Genomic DNA, 21,906 nt, shown 5'->3' on the forward strand with positions numbered 1-21,906 from the left:
CGCACACACACACCACTTCACATAGGGACACGCCCCCTGCACATGTCTCGCCGGAGAGAGATGGTGCCGCTGGACCATCGCCCCCTCAGAGAGAGCGTTGTCTTCGCGTCCAAACGAGAGTTCTCACGCTGTCAAGCCGGATACGTCTTCCGGGAAGTCCGAATGGGCGAGGCGCCGGCGAGTCGGCACAGTAGAATGGGTGAGCCACTCTTGCTCGGGTTGGCGGTCGCTAACTGCCTCTGTAGCAATGTTGTTTACAAACGGCGGCAGAGTCGCCCGTCTCGAATCCAATAACCCAAGCGGGGACAGGCCGTGGGAACCAAGATCCCTATCGCCGTGCAGGGACCCCGGCTGCAGGTGTCCCGGGCCGACTACGCAGCTAACCCAGACGGACTGTCGCCAGAATCCTTAGAGCACGTGATGTTTATTTTGCGTATTGAAGCAAGTTGTGCAATAACGGGATATTGTTTTTCAGCTCGTTTATATATTTTAAAAATAAGCGGTATGTGTACATACTATGAATTGAAACTATGTTGTATTTCTCGAATTCTGAGCATTCTTTTCTGTTGGATGTGGGATTTCCGCACGTTTGTGAGTGATGTGATATTCCTCATACCATGTGACAATTTAGGTGTGAACAGAACAATGGATTACGAAGCAGTATTTTCACTTTTACAGGGAGCACGTGTGTGTGAGCGTAAATCAGTCCAATGACTCGTGACAGCTTAGATGCTGTGCAATTTGTGTGATCATCCCATGTCATTTTCTCACTGAAATGTATACGCCTAGTACTTTAAAGGAATTCAATATTTATACTTTAAGATAAACAGAATATTATAGCTCTGGCTTGTGAGCTCTTATATTTATTTTATTTAACTTCATAACCCACTGCATTAACACCTCTTTTTGGGCTAGTTGGTGCATACTTGAATTAGAGAAAACCTAGCGCAAAAACATGCAACCACAAAGACAGAACAGACGAGACACAAGCGCTAACTCACAATTTTTATTGAAGCAGGATGCAGTTTATATACGGTGAAGCTTCAAGGGGAGAGAAGGGTGACAAGGGGGAGAAGGCAAACAAAGGGAACATCGCTTCGCAAAAAACAGGCAAGCAGCCAAAAAATCATACAAGAAAAAGCAAAGTTACATGATAACTGAATCTAAAAATTGATACTCTGAATCAAAAAGAGATAAAGAAGGGGTACTGATGCACCTACTGCCATATTTCTTGATGTAGAAAGCCTCCAGACTAACACGCGCCGTCTTATCTGTGCTCTTGCCAAGGAGCTTGGTCTCATTCAAAATCGCCTCGCACCCGTCGCAGCTCATTACGTGCGCAACCAAATGTGCGTACTTGTCTTTTAAGTCTGACAAATTTCACACATTACGTGCGCACATTTGGTTGCGCACGTAATGAGCTGCGACGGGTGCGAGGCGATTTTGAATGAGACGAAGATCCTTGGCAAGAGCACAGATAAGACGGCGCGTGTTAGTCTGGAGGCTTTCTACATCAAGAAATATGGCAGTAGGTGCATCAGTACCGCTTCTTTATCTCTTTTTGATTCAGAGTATCAATGTTTAGATTCTGTTATCATGTAACTTTTCTTTTTCTTGTATTTTTTGGCTGCCTGCCTGTTTTTCGCGAAGCGATGTTCCCTTTGTTCGCCTTCTCCCCCTTGTCACCCTTCTCTCCCCTTGAAGCTTCACCGTATATAAACTGCATCCTGCTTCAATAAAAAAAGCCAGTTGTGAGTTAGCGCTTGTGTCTCGTCTGTTCTTTGTGGTTGCATGTTTTTGCGCTAGGTTTTCTCTAATTCAAACCCACTGCAGAGGCTCAATGCCTTTGGCGTTCGGCTGAGGAGCCTAAAGTCACAGGCTTGATCGCAGGTGCGTCGGTTTAATTTCTGTGGAGGCAAAACAGAAAAATGCTCGCGTTTCCAGATATCGGCGCGCGCTAACGAACCTCGAAATTAATCCGGAGTCCTCCACTGTGCGGCTTGCCTCAGAGCCCGGTTCGGCACTTCTTCCGCCTAATTCCACTACAGCACACAGTGCAGGTTTCGGCACAAAAGGAGAGATAAAAATTCGACGACGATAACGATTCGCAGCTGTATGGATGGGCAGCGCAGCTGAGCGGGGATATTGTTTGTCGACAGGCGCCTTTGGCCACCGCTTGCAACTAGGCATTCGCCTGGGCATGATCTATTCGGCGCATACGCGAAAATACGAGAATATTTATGAGAACGGATGAGAGCGCAATTAAAATCCGCAATTTTCTTTGCTCCTATGGCGCAGTGAGCAGATTTTTTGAACGCGTATGACAGCGGTTTCAACCCAGGGGCAAGTGGTAAATCATTTGCGTACTGTTAGCACTGCGGCAAAAGAAGAAAAAAAAGTGATTACAAAAAAAAACTGACAGCACAGGCTACGCCTTAAGGGCATGATCAGGATCATGATCATCATCATCGTGATTCAGACGACTGGAGCAGACACAAAGAATACGCACAACACGTGGCGCAGTAACAAGCGATAAATTGTACAATCATGCACAGCGCGTGAAAACATACGCTATACCAGCGGAAAGCTTATGCGCTGGACCCTAGATGCGCAAACTGCTTTCCCGACAACGAACCTGCCAGCCAACTACGCCAGATATTTGTTCAGAGGGCCCACTGACGCACACGGTCCCATTTCACACAATCTCAATGACGGAAGGCCTGCCGCCATATCACGCTTCCATGATTTCTCTTGATAGTTGGCCGCGGTGATAATAAAAAAGCATTCTGACACCATAGCTAGGGCACATGGCTGCTGAACAAGCGATGGGGCTTCTCAGAACATTCTGCTGGGCACAATGTTTGGATCTCCTCTGTTCTTCGTTGCACTTACCTAGTGCAGCCCAGTTTAAGGAGGCGGTTACAGGGGTTGCGTTTCCCTTCAATCTCCCCCTCCCCGAACGACCTCCTAATCACTCCTCTGTAGAAGCGCTTTGACGCCTGCATGCGTCACAGGCCTTTAACTGGTCCTGCGTACGCTGGCGTCGCCTTCTAAAGTATTATTTGCACGATAAAAAGATAGTATACGCGCACGATGAGATGATATGCGCTATAGTAACAGACTGCACTGAGCTGTCCGTAGTTAAGCCCTGGAAAGCACATGGCATATCAGCTGCGAGTCTTGACTGCAACTTCGGTCGGCGGCGTCCAATTCGCGCACACGGAGTAGCGACGTCCTCCGCATAGCAGTCGCTGACTGAAGCCGGCAGCGTCGCTCCGTGACACGGCCTGCACGCTGTGGCATTGCCAAAATTTTAAGCGCAGCAATTTCACGGAGGCATTATTAAAACGAGGTCGACTCTGGAGTGATCTTAACGGCATAGGGTTCTGTAACGAGCAACGAAGTATTGCCAAGCATCGAAACGCAGCTGCTAGTGGTTCGAACCCTGGACATTGTTCTCAGTATCACCCCAGTACGACCTGCACTGGCTGTGCTCGCTGGCAGTGCCTCTGACAACGCGGTTGTTCACACGATAAAAGAGGACCCTGCTGAAGTTATGATTTTCGCCTTTCAAACAAACGGGCAGGAAGGACAATGCTTCAGAAACTAGCAAGTGCCTTTGGTGGCCGAAAACAAGTCTTTTTCATACTCGCCGTAATCAAGACGAACAAGAACAGCCACACCGTGGACACAGAAGGGCTTTATATGCCTGTTCTTTTCCTATTTTGGTGAATAAAAGAGGAACACAAATAATGGTAAAAATGGACAAAAGCCAGTGCCTTGTCGGTCACTGTCGGAAGGCCAGGATGGTGCCGGCGAGGAACACGGTGGCCCAGGTGACGCTGACCAGGATGCCCAGGAGGACGTGCATGTGCGTGAGGCCCCAGCCCTTGGACATGACGCTGCGGAAGGCGTCCGCCGGAAGCGTCAGGGGAAGCACGTAGCTCAGGGTGCGAACCACGGTCGGGATCCCTTCCAGGGGCCACAGGATGCCTGCGTGACCCGCAGGTCGGCATGTTGCATTGTAGGCCTAAAAATATCATCACTGCAGACTTTGTCATGCGGCTGTACCCGCATTCTCGCAAAAACGTTATGTCTGAAGACGATTGCATCTCTGCGAGCGCCGACGGGGCAGAAGAGGAGCACAGCTGCAGCACGAAGGAGCCAATCAGAAGCGCGCGCCATACGCGACGTCACAGGCGACGCAGCCAACCAGAGATCGCTTGCTCCACAGTTAACGTCATAGGCTGCTCCGCCGCAGCTGTCGATGGGGGTAGAGGAGCATCTCGCTTCCTTTCGCAGCTAGGCGTGTTTGAACACGTTCTACCTTGGCACTGCTTCTCGGGTTAGCATGCGGGCTAACCCAGGGTTGTCTGAGGAAGAGTATCGTCGTGTGAGGTGACGGGAACAACGGGCAAGACGACAGCGGCAGCAGAGGCAGAAAGGATTGGAAGCACAGGGGCAGTCGGTGTTGCTATTGCACAATACTCCGTGATTAACAGAGTTTAGCCTTTTCATGCTTTCCTTTATCTAAACTTGAAAGGAATGAGCGCGACAGGTCACTTCGAAGTGTGTTGACGGCACATTGTTCGACAGTGCGGCTATATACTGTAAAAGCACTGGAGGAATGCTCATTGTATTGAAATGCAGTAGTATATGTCGTTCTTACATACGCTCCAATGTAGCACTTGCGAGGGACTTGTTGCATGGCATATTCTCATACGGTGATAGATGGAGAAAGTGGCATAATAAACACGGCCAACCGAATAATTACTCGCATAACGACGCGCACAAGGCGAGGTTTCCTTGGATGGTTGCGGGAGTGACTATACAGGATGTTTCACGTAAGATTTACACAATTTTTAAAAATAGGCTTTTTGAATTACAAGAGCGCTTTCTTCGGCATAGCATTTTCAGTGGTGTAGCACATCAGAAGATACCTAAGAGGTGCTAACTAGCAGGCCCGTTAAGTTAAACTGAATAGTTGATTTTTTTAATTATTACTTTCACGATCCTTAATTACTGACAGGCGTGTATTATTGTCAGGTTCCTTAATTATTCAGAGGCGCGTAACCCATCGTAATTAATATCTATATCAGTTTTTAGAATTTATAAAACCCTGTTACCCTCGGAGCTGCGACCCATCAAAATTTGGCTATTTCGACGAGTTGCGTGCACTGGAGCGGTTGCTTTGCCTGCAAGCTTCTCGAAAGCGCATCTGTTTTGGCGCCATGTTGCCAACATTTGTTGGCTCAAGCGCCGAGAGTAACCGCGTTTTCAAAATTCTAAGAAATGATATGGATATCACTTACGGTGGATAAATATGGGCAACAAATTTTGGCAACATCGCGCCAAAATAGACGCGCTTTCGAGAAGCTTGCAGGCAAAGCAACCTCTCCAGTACACGTAACTCGTCGAAATAAAATTTTGTTGGGTCACAGCGCCGAGGGTAATTCAGGGTTTAAATTCTAAAAACTGATATGGATATTAATTACGATGGGTTACGTGCCTGTCAATAATTAAGGAACCTAACAATAATAGTTAACTATTCAATTTTAGTTATCGAACCTGCCAGTTAGCACGTCTTAGCTGTATACTGACGTACTACACCACTGACAATGCTATGCCGAAAAAAGCGCTGTTCAAAGTGAAAGAGCCTATTTTTCAAAATTGTGCAAAGTCTTAGGTGAAGCACCCTGTACACGTTTTTCTCCTGCAGGCTGCTGCAGGTTAGTAGTGCGTAGAATGGGGAACGGAGTGCGGCATAAAACTGCGTCTGCGCGCAGTGTGCAGAGTCACCACGACGCTCGCATTACGCCGTGGATACGCACCGCTGATCATCATGGCCGGGTAGTTGGCTCCGACGGAGACCATCGTGGCCGCGTCGGGATCATCGAACAGGGACGAGATCAGGAGCCCTGCGCATGCGCGGTGACGTCACTTGCACGAGACCAAGCGGTTGGAACGTCGCCCAAGGAATATGTATACCCTGCTAATATCGGTGCGATATCAGGCTACCCTTAGTGTCATCAAGTGTTGTGCTAGACGACCTTGCTTGCGGGTAAAGCCAGCGGTTTTTTATAGTTTTATCCGTTATGCAACGAATGCTTGAAGGGGGCTGTAGACATTCGAAAGAGAGAAACCGTGTAATGGGTCTAAAATGCAGCATTATGTAGTACAGGAGGCACAAAATCGGATATGAGAAAACAGGTGTGCATGGTCAGCAGAGGAAGGAACGTTTAAACGAAAAGACACTGGAAAATATTCAATACGGTGTTCTGCTCCTGACCACGATCTCGCGGGCTCGAAGTACGCTCCGCGGTATAGAGTTCGGCACAATACTTCAAAAAGTATCTTCGATACTGATAACAATACTCTCCAAAATTTTATTTCGGATGCCGACACAAGATACAGAGCCAAAATTTATTTCCAATACAGATACCCGATACTTTGATACATCACTGAATCGCCCATATTAATGAAGTGGGTAATATAATGATAATCAACGCTTAAAAAATTGTTCGACGTTTAAGCGGTCATTTCCATATTCATTTAAGCTAATGTTCTTCATGTGAACCGGCCTGTGCGCATTTCATTACATATACAAAGAAACTTGAACTTTTTCCTGGTGCCTTTAAAATGTTAATGCAGTATACATGGTTGCCTCGGCTCTATGCCAGATGCTGCAAGCTGCATGCTCTTGGGAAAGCCAGACAGTCATTTCCCCAGCACTGTGTTTAACAGACGTTCCAAGTTGCTATAGCCAGATATGTTCTAATAACAATCATTTCTCCTATTCAGACCTCCACTTAAAGGTATTAAGTAACAGCATTTGCTCGTAAGACCGGTAGGAAAGAGCCGCGTGATGCGGCCATGATAAAAGCGAAGCAATGCGAAAAGCGTCTCTGCCGAGGCAGAAATGCATGTTGACGAAGATGAAAAATAAATAAAAGGCACCGACCAAAAGAAAGATGAAATGATGTTCTGGCTCCCAAACAGGAGCCTCGTTTACAATGAAGGCAAAGCGGAAAATCCTTGCCTTAAATACGGCGCTTGTCAGATCCCAGACATCTTGCATATACTTGGGGTAGATTTCCGCGTAGTGTTTGATGAATGTGCCTTCTTTTATCGACGAATAAGAGTGGAGCGTAGCCACGTCGACTCAGGGCTCCTGTCATAACCGTCCGCCTGACTACGCCCACTGCAGGGCAAATGCCTCTCCCATGTCTCTCCAATGAACCTTGTCCTTCGCCAGCTGCGGCCACCCTATATCCGCAAACTTCTTCTCATCCACCCCCCCCCCCCAACCTTCTGACACCCCCTGCTACGCTTGCCTTCTCTTGGAATCCACTCCACTACGTTACGGACCAGCGGTTAACTTGCCTTCGCATTAAAGGCCCTGTCCAAGCCCATTTCCTCATCAATATTTCGACTAGAATGTCATTAACCCGCGTTTTTTCCCTCACCCACTCTACCCGCTTCCGGTCTCAACGTTACACCTATCATTTTTCTTTAGATAGATGGCTGCGTTGTCCTTATAACTTAAGCTGAACCCTTTTCGTTAGACTCCACGTTTCCGCCCCGTAGGTGAGCACCGGTGAGGTACATGTGTAGTATACTTTCCTCTTGAGGGATATTGGTAAACTGTCATTCATGATCTGAGAGAACCTGACATATCTCTCCACCCCATTCTTATCCTTCTAGTTATTTCCCTCTCATCATCCGGATCAGCGGTCACTACCTGCCCTAAGTACGTCTACTTTACCACTTCCAGCATCTCGCTTCCAATCGTGAACTGCTGTTTCTCTGCGAGACTGTTGAACATTAGCTTGGTTTTCTGCATGTTAATTTTTAGACCCATCAGTCTGCTCCGCCTGTCCAACTCATTCATCATGATTTGCAGCGAATCTCCTGAGTGACTCAGCAAGACAATGTCATCAGCGAACCGCAGATTATTTAGGTATTCTCCGTTAACTCCTATCTCGAACTGTTACCAATCTAAGCCTCGGAACACCTCCTGATTGGCGAGATCGTGTCTGCCTGCCTGACACCATTCCTTATTGAAATTTTATTGCTTCTCTTTATGAAGGGCTATGGTAGCTATCCAGTCGTTATAGATATCTTCCAGCATTTTCGCATAAGACTCTTCTACACCCCGATTTCTCAATGCCTACATGACTGCTGAGGCTTCCACTGAGTCAAATGATTTCTCGTAAGAAACGAAGGCTTTATACAAGCTGTTTCACCTGACATTACACCATTTTTAAAATTAGGGAAGGTCATGCCGATTTTTTGGGGATGTGTCGCTTTATGCGTCGAGAAAAACCAGGAGGTCTAGAAGGTTCCTATTCAGTTATTAATTAAGATTAACTCAGCAAATACTTTTTTGTTATAGCAGGTGGGAGGGAATGGCCATTGAATTTTAAACGGCAAGAAAAGCAAATTTCTTAAGCACTGCAGCGCTAACAGTTGGCGGCTTTCGACGCGAGAAAACGAAACCTAGCAGACAGAGCGCGCAGTTATGCGCGCCCTCAAGTGACGAATTCGTGACGGCATCGGGCTAACCAAGCTGGCCGGAGCCGCTCGCAAAATACACGGCTGGCGCTGCGTCAATGTTTGGTAGGCTACCGAAATAACGCCGACGCACTCCAGTTGCCGCTCTTCGCGGTCCGGGTGCGGTGGTGACAGTTTGGGCCTAACAGCTTTCTATAGGCTCCGAGGGCGCTAAACAAAAAAATAAACAGCTCCAATTACCGACGTCGCGTAGCTGGATGTTTCGAGTTTTTTTTCTTCTTCTCGGTAACAGAGTCTACATTTGAGGCTTCGCTTCTGCTCTTTCGCTCACATTTGTGGGCGCGCCTGCTGTTACCCCAGTGTGTCAACTCCAGAACGGCTCTGGCAGGGCAGTGCAACTTTTCTACTCCTCAAAAGCAGACATATTTATTGCCTACATCAGTGCAAACAAAAATGGCCGTTTGGCAGCACGGTTATGCATGGCTAAGCATCCTGCCTCTCATGTTCCTGCGCATACAACTTTCAGGAGTATCTTCAATAGATTCCGTACGACTGGATCGGTGGATCCACAAAGGAGGAAGCGAGAAGCACTAGTAGCCGAATCACATGAGACAGCTGTGATGTGGTCGCTGTGTGCGAAACCAGAAGCTTGCGTGCGAGAAATCGCCCGGGCGGCCGGTGACAGTTCTTCCACTGTTCGGCGGCTGCTGTCAGCACACAAATACCATCCTTACCGTTTGGCGAGCGAGTATTATAAATGGCTGGACTTTTGTACTCGGTGCTTAATCGAATGTTATCAGAACCCTGACATCTTGCACAGCACCTGGTGGACTGACTTCAGCAGGAACGGAGTAATCAATGTGCATAACGTTGTTTGCTTTTTGTTGTCGTTTTGGTTGCTTTTTCTGCCACAACGGTGAGCCTGTCTTCTGTTCCCTTCTGTCAGCTAGTGTGGAGAAGCGCTACATATTCGTCGTCTCACTGCCGAACAACGAATGTACGAATGAAGTAGGCTGACCGGGACAACGAAACTGGCATCGCCTCTCATTCTAATCTATCCCGTTTCTCAGACTGCCACTCCTTGAGCGAGCGTCGCCAGCCTGACTCGCAGCAGTCTCAACACCAGCGGTACAATGAGTATCGTTAAAATATACCATACAATAAAAATGCATTTTCCATGCCTTCAGTTCTGGCAGCGATACTGATACCGATCGAGGATTCCTTCCCTTTTGGATGCTGCCAATGTCAATGCAGTGGGGCGAATTGAAGAAGAGCCTGTGTACTGAAGTTTCAATTAAGGGAACCCCTAGTGGCGGAAACGAAACCGGAGACCCGGTGTGCGCCGCGTATATATTTCTCACCGAGCATCATGCCGCAGGTGCCCTGAAGCAGCGTGAGCACGACGACGACGTAGATGGGGCCCCTGGTGGGCAGCTGGAAGATGACGAAGCCCACGAAGAGTAGCAGCAGGTCCTGCGCTACGATGATGAAGATCTGAGAGGCGGCGTGCGCCAGCACCACCTCGAAGGAGCGAACGCCTGCGCAAGACGCCACTTTCAACGCCAGTCTGCCTCGCAAATAGTAGGTCTTTGCATATGCGACGTCTATGTATGCTCAAATGGACACTAGAATTTTAATTCAAGGAAGTAATTACTCATTAGCATCGACCTAAGCGCAATCATCGCTTCCAGAAAAAAGCTACAAAGGTTTGTTTAACCGCTTCCTCGGAATTTCCGCAGTTGAAATATTCCGGGATTGGATATTGGTACCAGCGCCTGTCTGGACGAGTTGCTCGACCAAATCGGCTAACTAGAGCAGAAACAGATGACAATAGGAGACCGGATCAATGATAAAATCCAACTGCGAACAGTATTAGTTCAATATGATTTGGGGAATTAGCTGAAGTGTAGGGCATTTCTGTGAGACGATTACTAATATTACTCTGCTCTAAAAATCTTACCCTAACTAGCTAGCCCTGTTATTGTGTAGTTTCACGAGGTCTCCGGGAGAAAAATACGCATCTGCACGCATTCCACCGGCTGCACGAAATCGCACTAGTGTATAGCAACCATAATCCCTTCTTGACGAATGGAGAGGCCCGAGCTTCTCCCGTGTTCGTGTCAGGACGCATGCGGCTATAGTGGAGAAGAATTGGATTCACTTTGCAGCGAGCTCCGCAGCTCAGCCGTGCCCCTGCGGCCACAGCTGTGCGCATACGCGAGCGTCTCACTACATGGAGTTCGCGCCCCACGGCCTGGCGGATGCGGCGTGCATAGAGGCGCCACTGTCGCAGCTGCACCGTGCCTGTAGCTGAGAAGTGAGAGGACATATACCGGCGACGATGCACCTTTCCAGGAGGCCGTCCGTCTTCTCTTCCAGGAGTGTGTTGAGGCAGGCAGTCACCGCCATGAAGTAGGTGATCCTGAAGGGAGAGAACAGGCGGCTGAAATGCGCGCAAGGGGCGCGCATTGTGGGTGTCATTGGGAACGTAAGGCTGTCAGTTACAGAGGGAGAGATCATATATCGTGACGAGGTAGAGACGCCACCGACGGCCTGGTGGGGTAACTGAGCGGATTTGCGGGGGACGGGAATTCGGCACGGCAGAGTGAGGTGGGCAGCGAGGTTGGAAAATTTACTGGGGTCAGCGGTAGTCGCGCTTAGCTGAGGACTAGGCAGGTCAGTGGAGGAAGAGCTGCAGTGTGGTGGAGCTAACTTGGTTGTTGCTGTTGGTTGCGACATTTAAGTCGCTCTTTTCTTTCACTTTCTTAAAATCATGCACCAACCAGCCAGCCAAAATGCATTCTTAAACGAGGACATGCGGATAGGACGTCTAAAGACCTTCGCATCGAGCGGAAAGCTCAGAAGGGGGCAATGCAGACTGCACTCGAACATGCCGTGGGCAAAAGCACCGCTCTGTCACTCCGCTGTTTCGCGCTCGCCACGCTGCATTTAACGATGAGGCGAATCGGACTTTTGCACCACAGCACAGTAAGACCCTCTCGACCGCTCCGTCGGGTCCACACGCGCCTGACTCGATCGAGGGAGGGAGCCCGGCTCATCGTGCAGTCTATCTCGTCAGCAGCTCCAGCGGAGTGTCGCCCGTGTAGCTAGGAAGGCTTCATCGTGGATTGAGTTAGGCGGGGGTTTAACTGTACTATATTGCAGCAGGACTAGACGACGACGCGTTGATGCGAGGTGGAGCGCCGGCGTTAGGCCCACCGGTCATTGAATATTCGTTCACATAATTTTACGCTGCCTTTAGTCTTTCGGCTGGCAGCCACGCAACATACCCTAGTAATGCCCGGCAATCGCCAAACTCGTTTCGCTCTGCTCCTAGTTTGCTTAGTATGTTGCCGTTACACTTAAACGACAGTTTTTCTTTCGTCTTTGTGTTCGCTTCTGGTCTTGTGCTTGACACGGGCTCGAGTTGCATTAGGGAGAACAAATGTTGAGGGCCGCTTGTACATGGCATGGTCTGTGTAACAGGTTTTTGGGCGAGTCGGTCGTTCATCATTAAGAACGTGCGCATAATTGCGTGGTGGGACCATTCCATAGTTTCTTACGATAACGTGATCGGCCACGGCCTTGATGTGCAGTCTAAGAAAGAGGCGATGAATAAATCTAATCACTCACGTAAGGATCATGCCAGGGGCTACGAATTCGCTGAAGGTTGCGGTCTTGCTGCCAATGACCGGCTCCTCGAACTGCCAGTGTTGGGAAGAACAAGCACGAAGCGAAATCAACGCGCCACGTCCCGAGTAACTGCATCTTGCAATAGCGGTATAGCATAGCGCGATCCCCTTCCGCGATTCGCTTCCGCAAGGCGCCACCGCGCGTGCGCAGAGCGTCAGCTGCGTGCGGGAACAATCGGCGCGCATGCAGTGGTGCTCTGCCGAAGCGGATCGCGCTGTGCTCTGACCTAATCCATCTTTAGCATAGTCTAAACGTGTGCACTTACCACAAGGACGCTGCTCGCTGCGAGCTTGTTGGGGAGGAAGCCCGGCAGCGTGGCGTCCAGGGAAAGCTGGAGGTACGCCTCGATGGTCATGAAAACTTGCTGGTCTAAAAAAAAGAAAGAAAGCGGCATTTCCTGAACAAAACTGAAAAAGAAAGCTTTTGTTTGAGCTGGAAAAGCTAAAAACATGACATCTAATTAGTACTTCCTGAAGCAGAGCAGTCCAGGCTGTCACCAATCGGATGCGGGCCACACAGGCGTAGCAGAATGCGCATCAGATGTCACGCGTATCCACAGTCCCAGCATTACTTGGACGAACTGTGTGCTCGCTCAGTCATTACTCGCACACGCATGCGCCGGAAGAAGTGCATTCACACGTGCTTGCGCATGCCCCTTCTCTCAATATGCTGACACACACACACACACACACACACACACACACACACACACACACACACACACACACACACACACACACACACACACACACACACACACACACACACACACACACACACACACACACACACACACACACACACACACACACACACACACACACACGCACGCACGCACGCACGCACGCACGCACACACACACACACACACACACACACACACACACACACACACACACACACGCACACACGCGCGCGCACACGCGCACACACACGCGCACACACACGCGCACACACACACACACACACACACACACACACACGCACGCGCACACGCACACGCGCACACACACGCACGCACACGCACACACGCGCGCGCGCACACATGCACGCACACATGCACACACGCACACATGCACACACGCACACACGCACACACACGCACACGCACGCAGGCACGCGCACACGCGAAGCAGAACATAGGCGGAAAAATAAGCATCAGAATGGAACAACAATGAATTAAACAATAAATTGAAGCAATTATGATGTGCATATGCAAGGGAAATTCATTTTACATTTGACTACGTGGCAGCGGTAACTGCCGTCTGGTCTATCTATACAGGGCGTCCCAGCTAACTTTAGCCAGGGTTTAAAAATATGCCGCACCACTATAAGGTGACGCGACCAAATGCGTGTTTCTGGCAATTGTATGGAGCGACTAACACTATTTCTTGTATTGTGCTTAACTGCATAATTAGCCGAGATTAATTAACCAACTTCGCAAGCAACGAAGATAGGCGAGAAAGTCCAATGAGAAAGTTGTAGAACGGTCTGCGAAACGTCCAACTGAATAGCTTCTAACTTTCCATCTATTACGTATCGGCTTTTTTTCGCTCTCTGCAGATGACCGCGAAATACAAAAATAGCACGTGACATGCCCGCTTGCGCGCCGCGATTGCAGTGCTCTCAAACGTTGGCAAAAAACCTTAAATTGCCATAAAACCTAAAAACACTTCTTCGACGCCGTTGGCATCCTTGTCTAAATGCCTTGCACAGACTGTAAGCAGTTCGATTACAGCAATACCGTCGTTTTGTCAACAAGTACGGAGAAGCAGCCACGGCCGGTCTCGGGTTGACCGCGCGCGCGCGCGCGCGCTCGAGTCGAGACCGGCCGTGAAGCAGCCTGCAGAATTTCCGCAACCGCCGCGAGATGCCGCGACGAGCCTGCTCCCCACAGGAACACTAGCTCCCCATAGGCCCCCCCCCCTTCCCCCACTGGCTCCCCATAAAGCCCCTCAATGAAGCAAAAGCAGGCAAAAGTAACGAACAGCTTTGAACTTTCCGGCTTCCCTCCTCTCCTAGCGCGCCGCCGAATAATCGAGCCTCCCATTGGCCGAGGCGCTGTGGTCACGTGTTAGGATGCTTTTTTGCTCCACAGCAGACGCCGGAGCCATTGTCGGGGGTAGGAATCGCGCTTCGTTTTCTTTCTGTGCAACGGTTTTGGCGGGAAGTGTTTTTCCATCTTTGACGGCATCTGCGCGTTGGGCGATGCAGAGCGGCTGTTGCGCGTATAGGTGCAACAACCGAGGAGGCAGTGAGGAAAGATTTTTTGTAATTCCGTCCGGAAAAAGCAACGCGGCTCGCCGAAAGGTTTGGCTGCACAGGATCAGCCGGGAAAACTTCGATAATGTGCTGGATCCGCGACTTTGTGAACTGAGTGACCGTTCTTCAGTTGTAAGTCGTGTTTTTTTTTTTTTTTTGGGGGGGGGGGGGGGGTGAATCTTCTTGGTGTCTTATGCCCACCATGCCAGCTTTGCTAGATTCTGGAGGTGCAGCGTTGATGTTGCGCGCTTTTCATGGCGTGTCGACGTGGTTGCAGTCGTTCGCAGGCTCGACTCGAAAGTTACACTTCATTGTTTGAGCCCCCATGTTTACGTTGCTCGCGTTGGAGGTCTAGCTTTCATCTTGCGCACTGCTGCTGGAATTTTCGTCCCAGTGGGACTCCTTCGCTTACGAACCCCATACTAAAGAGGCGGTTCTCGCTGTTTGATACCCGCTGTACATGCTGCTCGCAATATAGGCCTAACTTTTATGTTGCGCGCATTGCTTGCCGTATTTGTGTCGTTACAGATCGACTCCTTCGCTCACGAATTCGATAGTAAAAGGGGGGTTCTTGCTGTTTGAGCCTACGCTGATCATGCTGCACGCAGTGCAGGCTTGTGCTGCGGCACTCTCTGTGGTTTTGAGATGTAGGAAGCTCACGCACCTTTCAACGCGCGCGTAATGATTTTGGCATGAGAGTGAATTCAAAGCAGTAGGACCGCCGCGGTGGCCGAGTGGTTATGGCGTTCGGCTGCTGACTTCAGACGTGGCTCGATCCCGACCGTGGCGGTCGCGTTTCGATCGAGGCGAAATGGCAAAGGCCCGTTCACTGTGCGATGTCAGTGCATGTAAAGGCACCCCAGGTAGTCGAAATTATCTTGAGCCTTCCGCTAGGGCGTCCTTCATAGCCTGAGTCGCTTTGGAACGTTAAACCATGTGATCAAACATGAAAGCAGAAGGGTGCAACCAGATTTTGGTCATTAATCATATATGATTGAAATAACGTGATGTTGATCATATATAATCATATATGATTGAAATAACGTGATGTTGATCATTCTTTTCTTCAGGAGCATACAGCAGTAATAAATTCTTTCGCGTATATGGGAATGGGAAGGCTCGGACCCTAACAACACCTGATATACTACTTTGTAATCACATGTTTGCTTGTTACCATAGCAAACCTTACAAGAACATATTTCTCATAACTGTCCGAAAGGTACAGTTGCTTAAAGCAGGTTAGCTTATAAAGGTTTGGTGTCAAGGCATTGACAGTGTTTCAGCAGAAATATGGGAGTCTTCCCCATTCTATTTTCTCCTATTTTCTCCTTTAGTCTTGAATTTTCACTTCAAGCAACTTCCTAAACGAACCAATATGTTTGCTTCAGAGCGAACTGAGTAAATCCGAGTTTTGATTTTTCAGTATTTGCGTTTTTTTATCTTTTGCGCACTATTTGGACCGAATGCGATTAATTAACTGCGGCAGTCCAGGCTACTACGCGTTAGGCATGGATATTACAAGAGGGAAGGCAATGTTCTCTTACAAGCCATTATTGCATATGCTGGCCCACGGTGATAATCACCTAAACAATCAGCATTCGACTGACTCATGCGGCACTGTAGTTGCTGACCAAATAGCGTTTAAATGCCTTTTTTTGGTTGCTTTTAAGCAACCGAAACTATTAACCCTACATCAAAATTCTGATCACAACCGTGTTACAGTGCGCAACTATAGGGCATCGTATTCGCCTATTTACAAAAAAAAAAAAAACATTACGTGGCTACCATCAGTCGGATATTTTTAACGGTAGCCTGCGAGGTGTCCGAGGTATATTAACTCCGAAATAATCTCCAAGCTTTCCTGCACTAAAATAACTAAAATTGAGACGAGTAATCACCTACGCACTGAATAGCACAACGCGCTGCACGATCGAACGCGCCTTTGAGAGAATATACTATAGGAGCATTAAACCCCCATCCGTTCAAACAAAGCCTAGGCCGCACATCTAGTCGCATGTCGGTCCACTTCCTCTTTGCGCAGTTAGATTTTTAATAAGATTGGGTAAAAGATGCCGTTTGAAAACCACGACTCCGAGACATTCACTATGCTGCCGCGAGCTCGGTCGCTCACTCCCACCGTGTGCACCGCGATCAAAGCGATCGCAGTACGAAAAGTTCCGATAAAGCAGTGCAACGTGGGTCGGGGAAGTATTTGGGTAAGTAATTTTTGTATCTCCCATGCCATGCAGCCGGATCAGAGGCAGAAAATGCAACAAAAACATTCATGCGGGCGCGCGGTCCACTGGGCGACAAAGCGCGAGCGTTGGGAACACAACGCGAATACAGTCACTACAGTGCCGCGAACTCGCTCGCGCACGCCACTTCCAACGTATGCTCCGCAATCAAAGCGATAATAATTGGTTTTTGGGCAAAGGAAATGGCGCAGTATAATAATTGGTTTTTTGGGGAAAGGAAATGCGCAGTATCTGTCTCATATCTTTGGACACCTGAACCGCGCCGTAAGGGAAGGGATAAAGGAGGGAGTGATAGAAGAAAGGAAGAATAGGTGCCGTAGTGGAGGGCTCCGGAATAATTTCGACCACCTGGGGATCTTTAACGTGCACTGACATCGCACAGCACACGGGCGCCTTAGCGTTTTTCCTCCATAAAAACGCAGCCGCCGCGGTCGGGTTCGAACCCGGGAACTCCGGATCAGTAGTCGAGCGCCCTAACCACTGAGCCACCGCGGCGGGGCCTGGCGCAGTATCTGTCTCATATATCACTGGACACCTGAACCGCGCCGGAAGGGAAGGGAAGGGATAAAGGAGGGAGTGAAAGAAGAAAGTAAGAAAGAGGTGCCGTAGTGGAGGGCTCTGGAATAATTTCAACCACCTGGGGATCTTTAACGTGCACTGACATCGCACAGCACACGGGCGCCTTAGCGTTTTTCCTCCATAAAAACGCATCCGCTGCGGCCGGGTTCGAACCCGGGAACTCCGGACCAGTAACCGAGCGCCCTAACCACTGAGCCACCGCAACGGGTCAAAGCGATCGCAGGACAAAAGGTTTCGATAAAGCAGCACAGCGTTGGTCGCGGCAGTTATTTCAGTAACGGATTTTGCGATCTTCCATGTCATCATGTCATTTCGACCGAAGCCATGGCAAAAAACGCAACACAAAATTCATGCGGGCGCGCGGTCCGCTGCGCGCCAAAAGGCGAGCGTTGGGAGCGTCCGCTAGCGTCCCCCGGCCTAGGTGCCGCCACCGTCGGCGCCCGGGAGGAGCCGAGAGAAAGTTCGCCGGCATAGGAGGAGGAGGAGGATGGAGGAGGTGTCGTTACTTTTAGTCCATTGAGGGGTTCCAGCTACCCATCGAAACGCCCTTGCGATTTTGTGGTGGAATAAGGCACCTTGCGTTATGTGGCACCATGTGCACGGCATTGCCACGAAAACCAGACAGAGCTCGCAATGTTAGCGCCGAAATGTCTTTTCGGGCGTGAAAAATACAGTGTACATAAAATCCAGAATGATTTCCGGCGCCGGTGGTTGTTTTGGTCGGCGGTGCATGACAGAAAATAAGAAATTTCGGGGGGAGGGGGCGAAACCCCTTTAGTCCAGCCCCCCTCCCCTCCCCGCCCATGCCCCTGCGTATAACCTCACACTGGACTGCGGTTGACGTGCCGATAGTGAATTCACTACAGAAACGACGGACTCAACGCGCAGCGCCGCAATGGAGATACTCGTGTCATACATTGTGTTGTAGCAAAGTTCGCGCTCTGCGTGGCGCTGCCTGTCTCAAAACTAGGCCCAAGAAGATAGTGAAATTCTGGCACCGAAGGCCTGAACGAGCATCATGGAGAAGAGGACTCGTCTTACTGGACATATCCAGGTAGATGTGGACAGAGGCGAAGTCTATGAGCTCCTTGGTGAGCTGGGTGGTTGGCCTGTACCGAGCCGTTAGGCTTTGGGTGATGTTGTGTCTTATGTGGACAACACCATAGGTTTCGCCGTTCCTCACGGAGTCCAAGGCGGCGTCCAAGTGGTCAAATGACACCTGCAACCACCAAAGTGCATTTGCGGCCAACAAAAACACAGGCAGCCGTGTTCTACTGCTTTCATCGCAGAATGGTACACCGGTGCATTGTAACTCTGCAGAACAGACGTTACTGGTATAGTTTACGCTGTACTGTCGGAAATTAATTCACTTTTGCGTCACCGTGTGGGCTCGCAAAATAATTCAAAATGAATATGATATGTGGCCTATAGTCGGATGCAACTCAAGAACGAAGCGGCATTTCCCCATGAAAGGACACCTTTCCAGCCAATGGCGTCGGCCGATTCTCGTGACACCCTGCTAGCGTGACTATGCAGGGAGGGCACTGTCTCCTAGGGTGCCTTTATATAGCGCACCGACGGTGCTGGCATCGAGGCGCCCTACTATCCCCGACTATGGAGGGAGGGGATTATCCCCTTTCATCCCTCCACTGTTACGCCAGCAGGAAAAAGCTCTGTCCGACTATAGCGTCTTCTTATTTTGTGGCAGGTTGCCAAATTAAATAATGAATGGACAGGACCAAAACTGTAAGGCAGTATTTCATTAAGAACTGAAAGCAGGCGCCTTTGTCGACTTTCTCCGAAGGACCGCTACGCACCGTAATGTCACTTCGAGTTGACCTGCGCCTAAATTTCGGCCACCATGTTTCTTATACACTGAGTGCTCCTGCACTCTCGCTCCCTTCGAGAAAATGTCGACCAAGCTGTAAGGTTCAAACCATCAATCACAACTAATTACCGCCATACCCACTGGGTGGCGAAGCATTAACAACGCGATTGAAAGCCCAGTGCGACACCTCAACGAGCGGCGAATCGATATGCAACCTGTTTTAGTCTTTGTCGTTGCGAGGATCGAGAGGCAGTGAAGGTACCAGTCGGCATACCTGGTGCAGGATGCCGCTGTCGATGTTTCCCAGGAAGGCGGCGCTGAACGAGCCGGTGCCGGTCGGCTCCTCGTTGACCACCGCGAGGCGCAGGTCGAAGGGCGTGTTCCCCACGATCGAGCAGAAGATGCTCACCTCGATCGAAGGCAGCAAGAAGCTGTAGAGAAGCAGCGCCACGCTCCGCCTCAGCTTCACCACGTTCTTGTAGAAGATGGCCCCGACGCGCGCCTTCGATCGGTTAAAGTCCCTGCGTTCGAAGCCGCGGGAACTGCGGACGCGGGCCACGGACGCCATGAAGCTGAGCGAGGTGTGCCCGAATTCCTCGGGCTGCGCGTCGTCCGGGCTGGGCCCTTCGGCTTTCTGCGGCTCAGCTCCGGTGGCCAGGTGGAGGAACACCTGCGCCGAGAAACCAGCGCCACAGGTGCTTTGCCACGAACGGCTGCTATCGGGGGTATACAATATGCATTCAGGCAGGAATCAAGCGACTTGACGCCGGTCTTTGCGAGATGGTTAGCAGCAGCGCTGAATCTGCGTAAAGCCGGCGAGAGCTACCGATGCTGACCTGTGCCTCTAAGCTTTTATTGCGCTTTACGCTGCTGGCGGTGAAGGCTGCTCTATGCGTCAGATTGCTGGCAGCTGCTGTGCGGAAGCGGCCACAGCCGGTGCATGACCGCTGGTAGAGTGAGTGAGAGTAAAACGTGCGCTCAAGCAGCACTGAGCTTCCAGAAAGCGATGGACAGCATGCGGCTTTGGGCTGCTTGTTGTGATGACAGAGTGTGGATGGGACTCTGCAAAGTAGACTTGAACCTCGCCTTGCCAAAATTTATTTCCTTTGTGTCGCAATGCACACAGTCATACACTTCTAGCTTGAACACGCGAGCGCCTTGACTACGCTAATCAGAGCGCCAGAGTGTCCGTTGCATGCGTGCATCAAGCGAAGTGGCAGACACCGGCTCTGGGTCCCTCTACGCCTGCGCCAATGTGTGGCCGTGTCGGGTGCACTGGCCATCCGAAGAGCGCTTCCACACCTCTCGCGTGTTCAAGCTACAAGTGGACGACCCTGCACGTTCATCTACGCCATCAACCGCAGCTGGCCAAGTTCGCTCTCGTCGAATGAGGGCAGTTGTGATTCATCGCACCTCTTCCAAGTTGTCGGTATTGTGGCGCCGCATCAGCTCCGCGGGAGACTCTTCAGCCAGGATCTTCCCGTGCCGCAGGAAGGCGACGGCGGTCGCCAGGCGGGCCTCGTCGATGTAGTGGGTGGTGATGATGATCGACATGCGCTCCTTCTCGGCCAGCGCCACCATGTGCTCCCAGATGGACATGCGCAGCACGGGGTCGATGCCCACGGTTGGCTCGTCCAGGATGAGCAGCGGAGGGCTGTGTATCAGCGAGACCGCGAGTGAGACGCGCCGCTTCTGGCCCCCGCTCAGGAAGGACACGGGCCGGCCGCTGTCGGGCAGCTCCAGGAAGGTGGTCAGGAACTCCGTGCGCTCCTTGGCCACGTCCGGCGACAGGTCGTAGATCCTAGCGAAAAAGGCCATGGTCTCCTCGATGGTGAAGGCGTCGAAAAGGGCCACCTCCTGCGGCATGTAGCCCACGTTAGCCCCGGGTATCTTGGAGCCCGGGGCGCCGGGCTCGTGGCCGAAGACGCGGATGGTTCCTTCCTGGAACCGCTTGCGGCCCATGATGCAGCGCAGGAGGGTGGTCTTGCCGCAGCCCGAGGACCCGAGGAGCGCGTAGATGGCGCCCCTGGGCACCGTCATGTCGACGCCCCGGAATATGTCGACCCGGTCGTCACCGCTGCCGTACCACAGTTCGAGGCCCGTGATGTGGACGGCGGGCGTCCCGCGTTTGGGGCGGCGCTGCTTGCCGGTATCTTCGGGCTGCCCATCTTGGACGCCTTCGGGAAGCGGGGCGGCGGCTTCGGGGGCCCCGGCAACGTCGTCTTGCGCTACCGGTGCCGCCCCTTCCTGATGCTCCGCGTTTGGCGTCGATGCTGGCGGGGGTTGCTGATCGCCCATCGGGGCAGTGTAGCCGTGACGTGTGGGGAGCTGGCGACCTGCTTCCCGTACCACTTGCCTCAGAGGCGAGCGAAGGCTGCGTCCTGTGTGCCGCCTCGGGAGACCCGCTTCGCCGAAGAACAGGTGCAGGGCGGCGCACGGCGTCTCGTTCGAGCAGAGCCTCCTTCTGGTGCAGATGCGTAGCAAAGCGTGCTTCTCGGATCGCGAGAGGAATGCGCGTGCGCCCGCTTTCTTCTTCTTTCTATAACTTGTGTTGATGCGTGAACAAATACTGTGCGAGGCGCATCAGTTTGTAAATAGCAAACAGCGAAGCATGTTCATATTTCGGCATCTTGCAGGATTCTGTCATCAATTAACCCGGATTCACCTGCGTGACTCCATTTCGTTCAGGTTTTGCGCAGTGCCAGGTCTGAAAGCCAGCGCAGCATAAGTTACAAAGCTTTATACATTTATAAAACGTGCCACGAAGCGCACTCGG

The 21,906-nt window shown here is 50.8% G+C and overlaps 1 protein-coding gene across 1 annotated transcript in view; it reads right to left on the reverse strand.

The window, feature by feature from the left end:
- Window positions 1–3,785: 3,785 nt before the first annotated feature.
- LOC144107349 (uncharacterized) overlaps window positions 3,786–21,906 on the reverse strand; it is a 35,120-nt gene continuing 16,999 nt past the window's right edge. Inside the window, exons 9-17 of the mRNA XM_077640338.1 lie at window positions 20,544–21,620; window positions 19,405–19,800; window positions 18,344–18,521; window positions 12,473–12,576; window positions 12,148–12,218; window positions 10,848–10,936; window positions 9,876–10,052; window positions 5,832–5,918; window positions 3,786–3,993 (exon numbers count right to left, since the gene is read on the reverse strand). Coding sequence (XP_077496464.1) covers window positions 3,788–3,993; window positions 5,832–5,918; window positions 9,876–10,052; window positions 10,848–10,936; window positions 12,148–12,218; window positions 12,473–12,576; window positions 18,344–18,521; window positions 19,405–19,800; window positions 20,544–21,620 — 2,385 coding nt within the window. The 3' untranslated portion in view covers window positions 3,786–3,787. The remainder of the gene's footprint in view (window positions 3,994–5,831; window positions 5,919–9,875; window positions 10,053–10,847; window positions 10,937–12,147; window positions 12,219–12,472; window positions 12,577–18,343; window positions 18,522–19,404; window positions 19,801–20,543; window positions 21,621–21,906) is intronic.

This window comes from Amblyomma americanum, chromosome 10 (genome assembly GCF_052857255.1).
Source record: "Amblyomma americanum isolate KBUSLIRL-KWMA chromosome 10, ASM5285725v1, whole genome shotgun sequence".
In the NCBI taxonomy this organism is placed as follows: domain Eukaryota; kingdom Metazoa; phylum Arthropoda; class Arachnida; order Ixodida; family Ixodidae; genus Amblyomma; species Amblyomma americanum.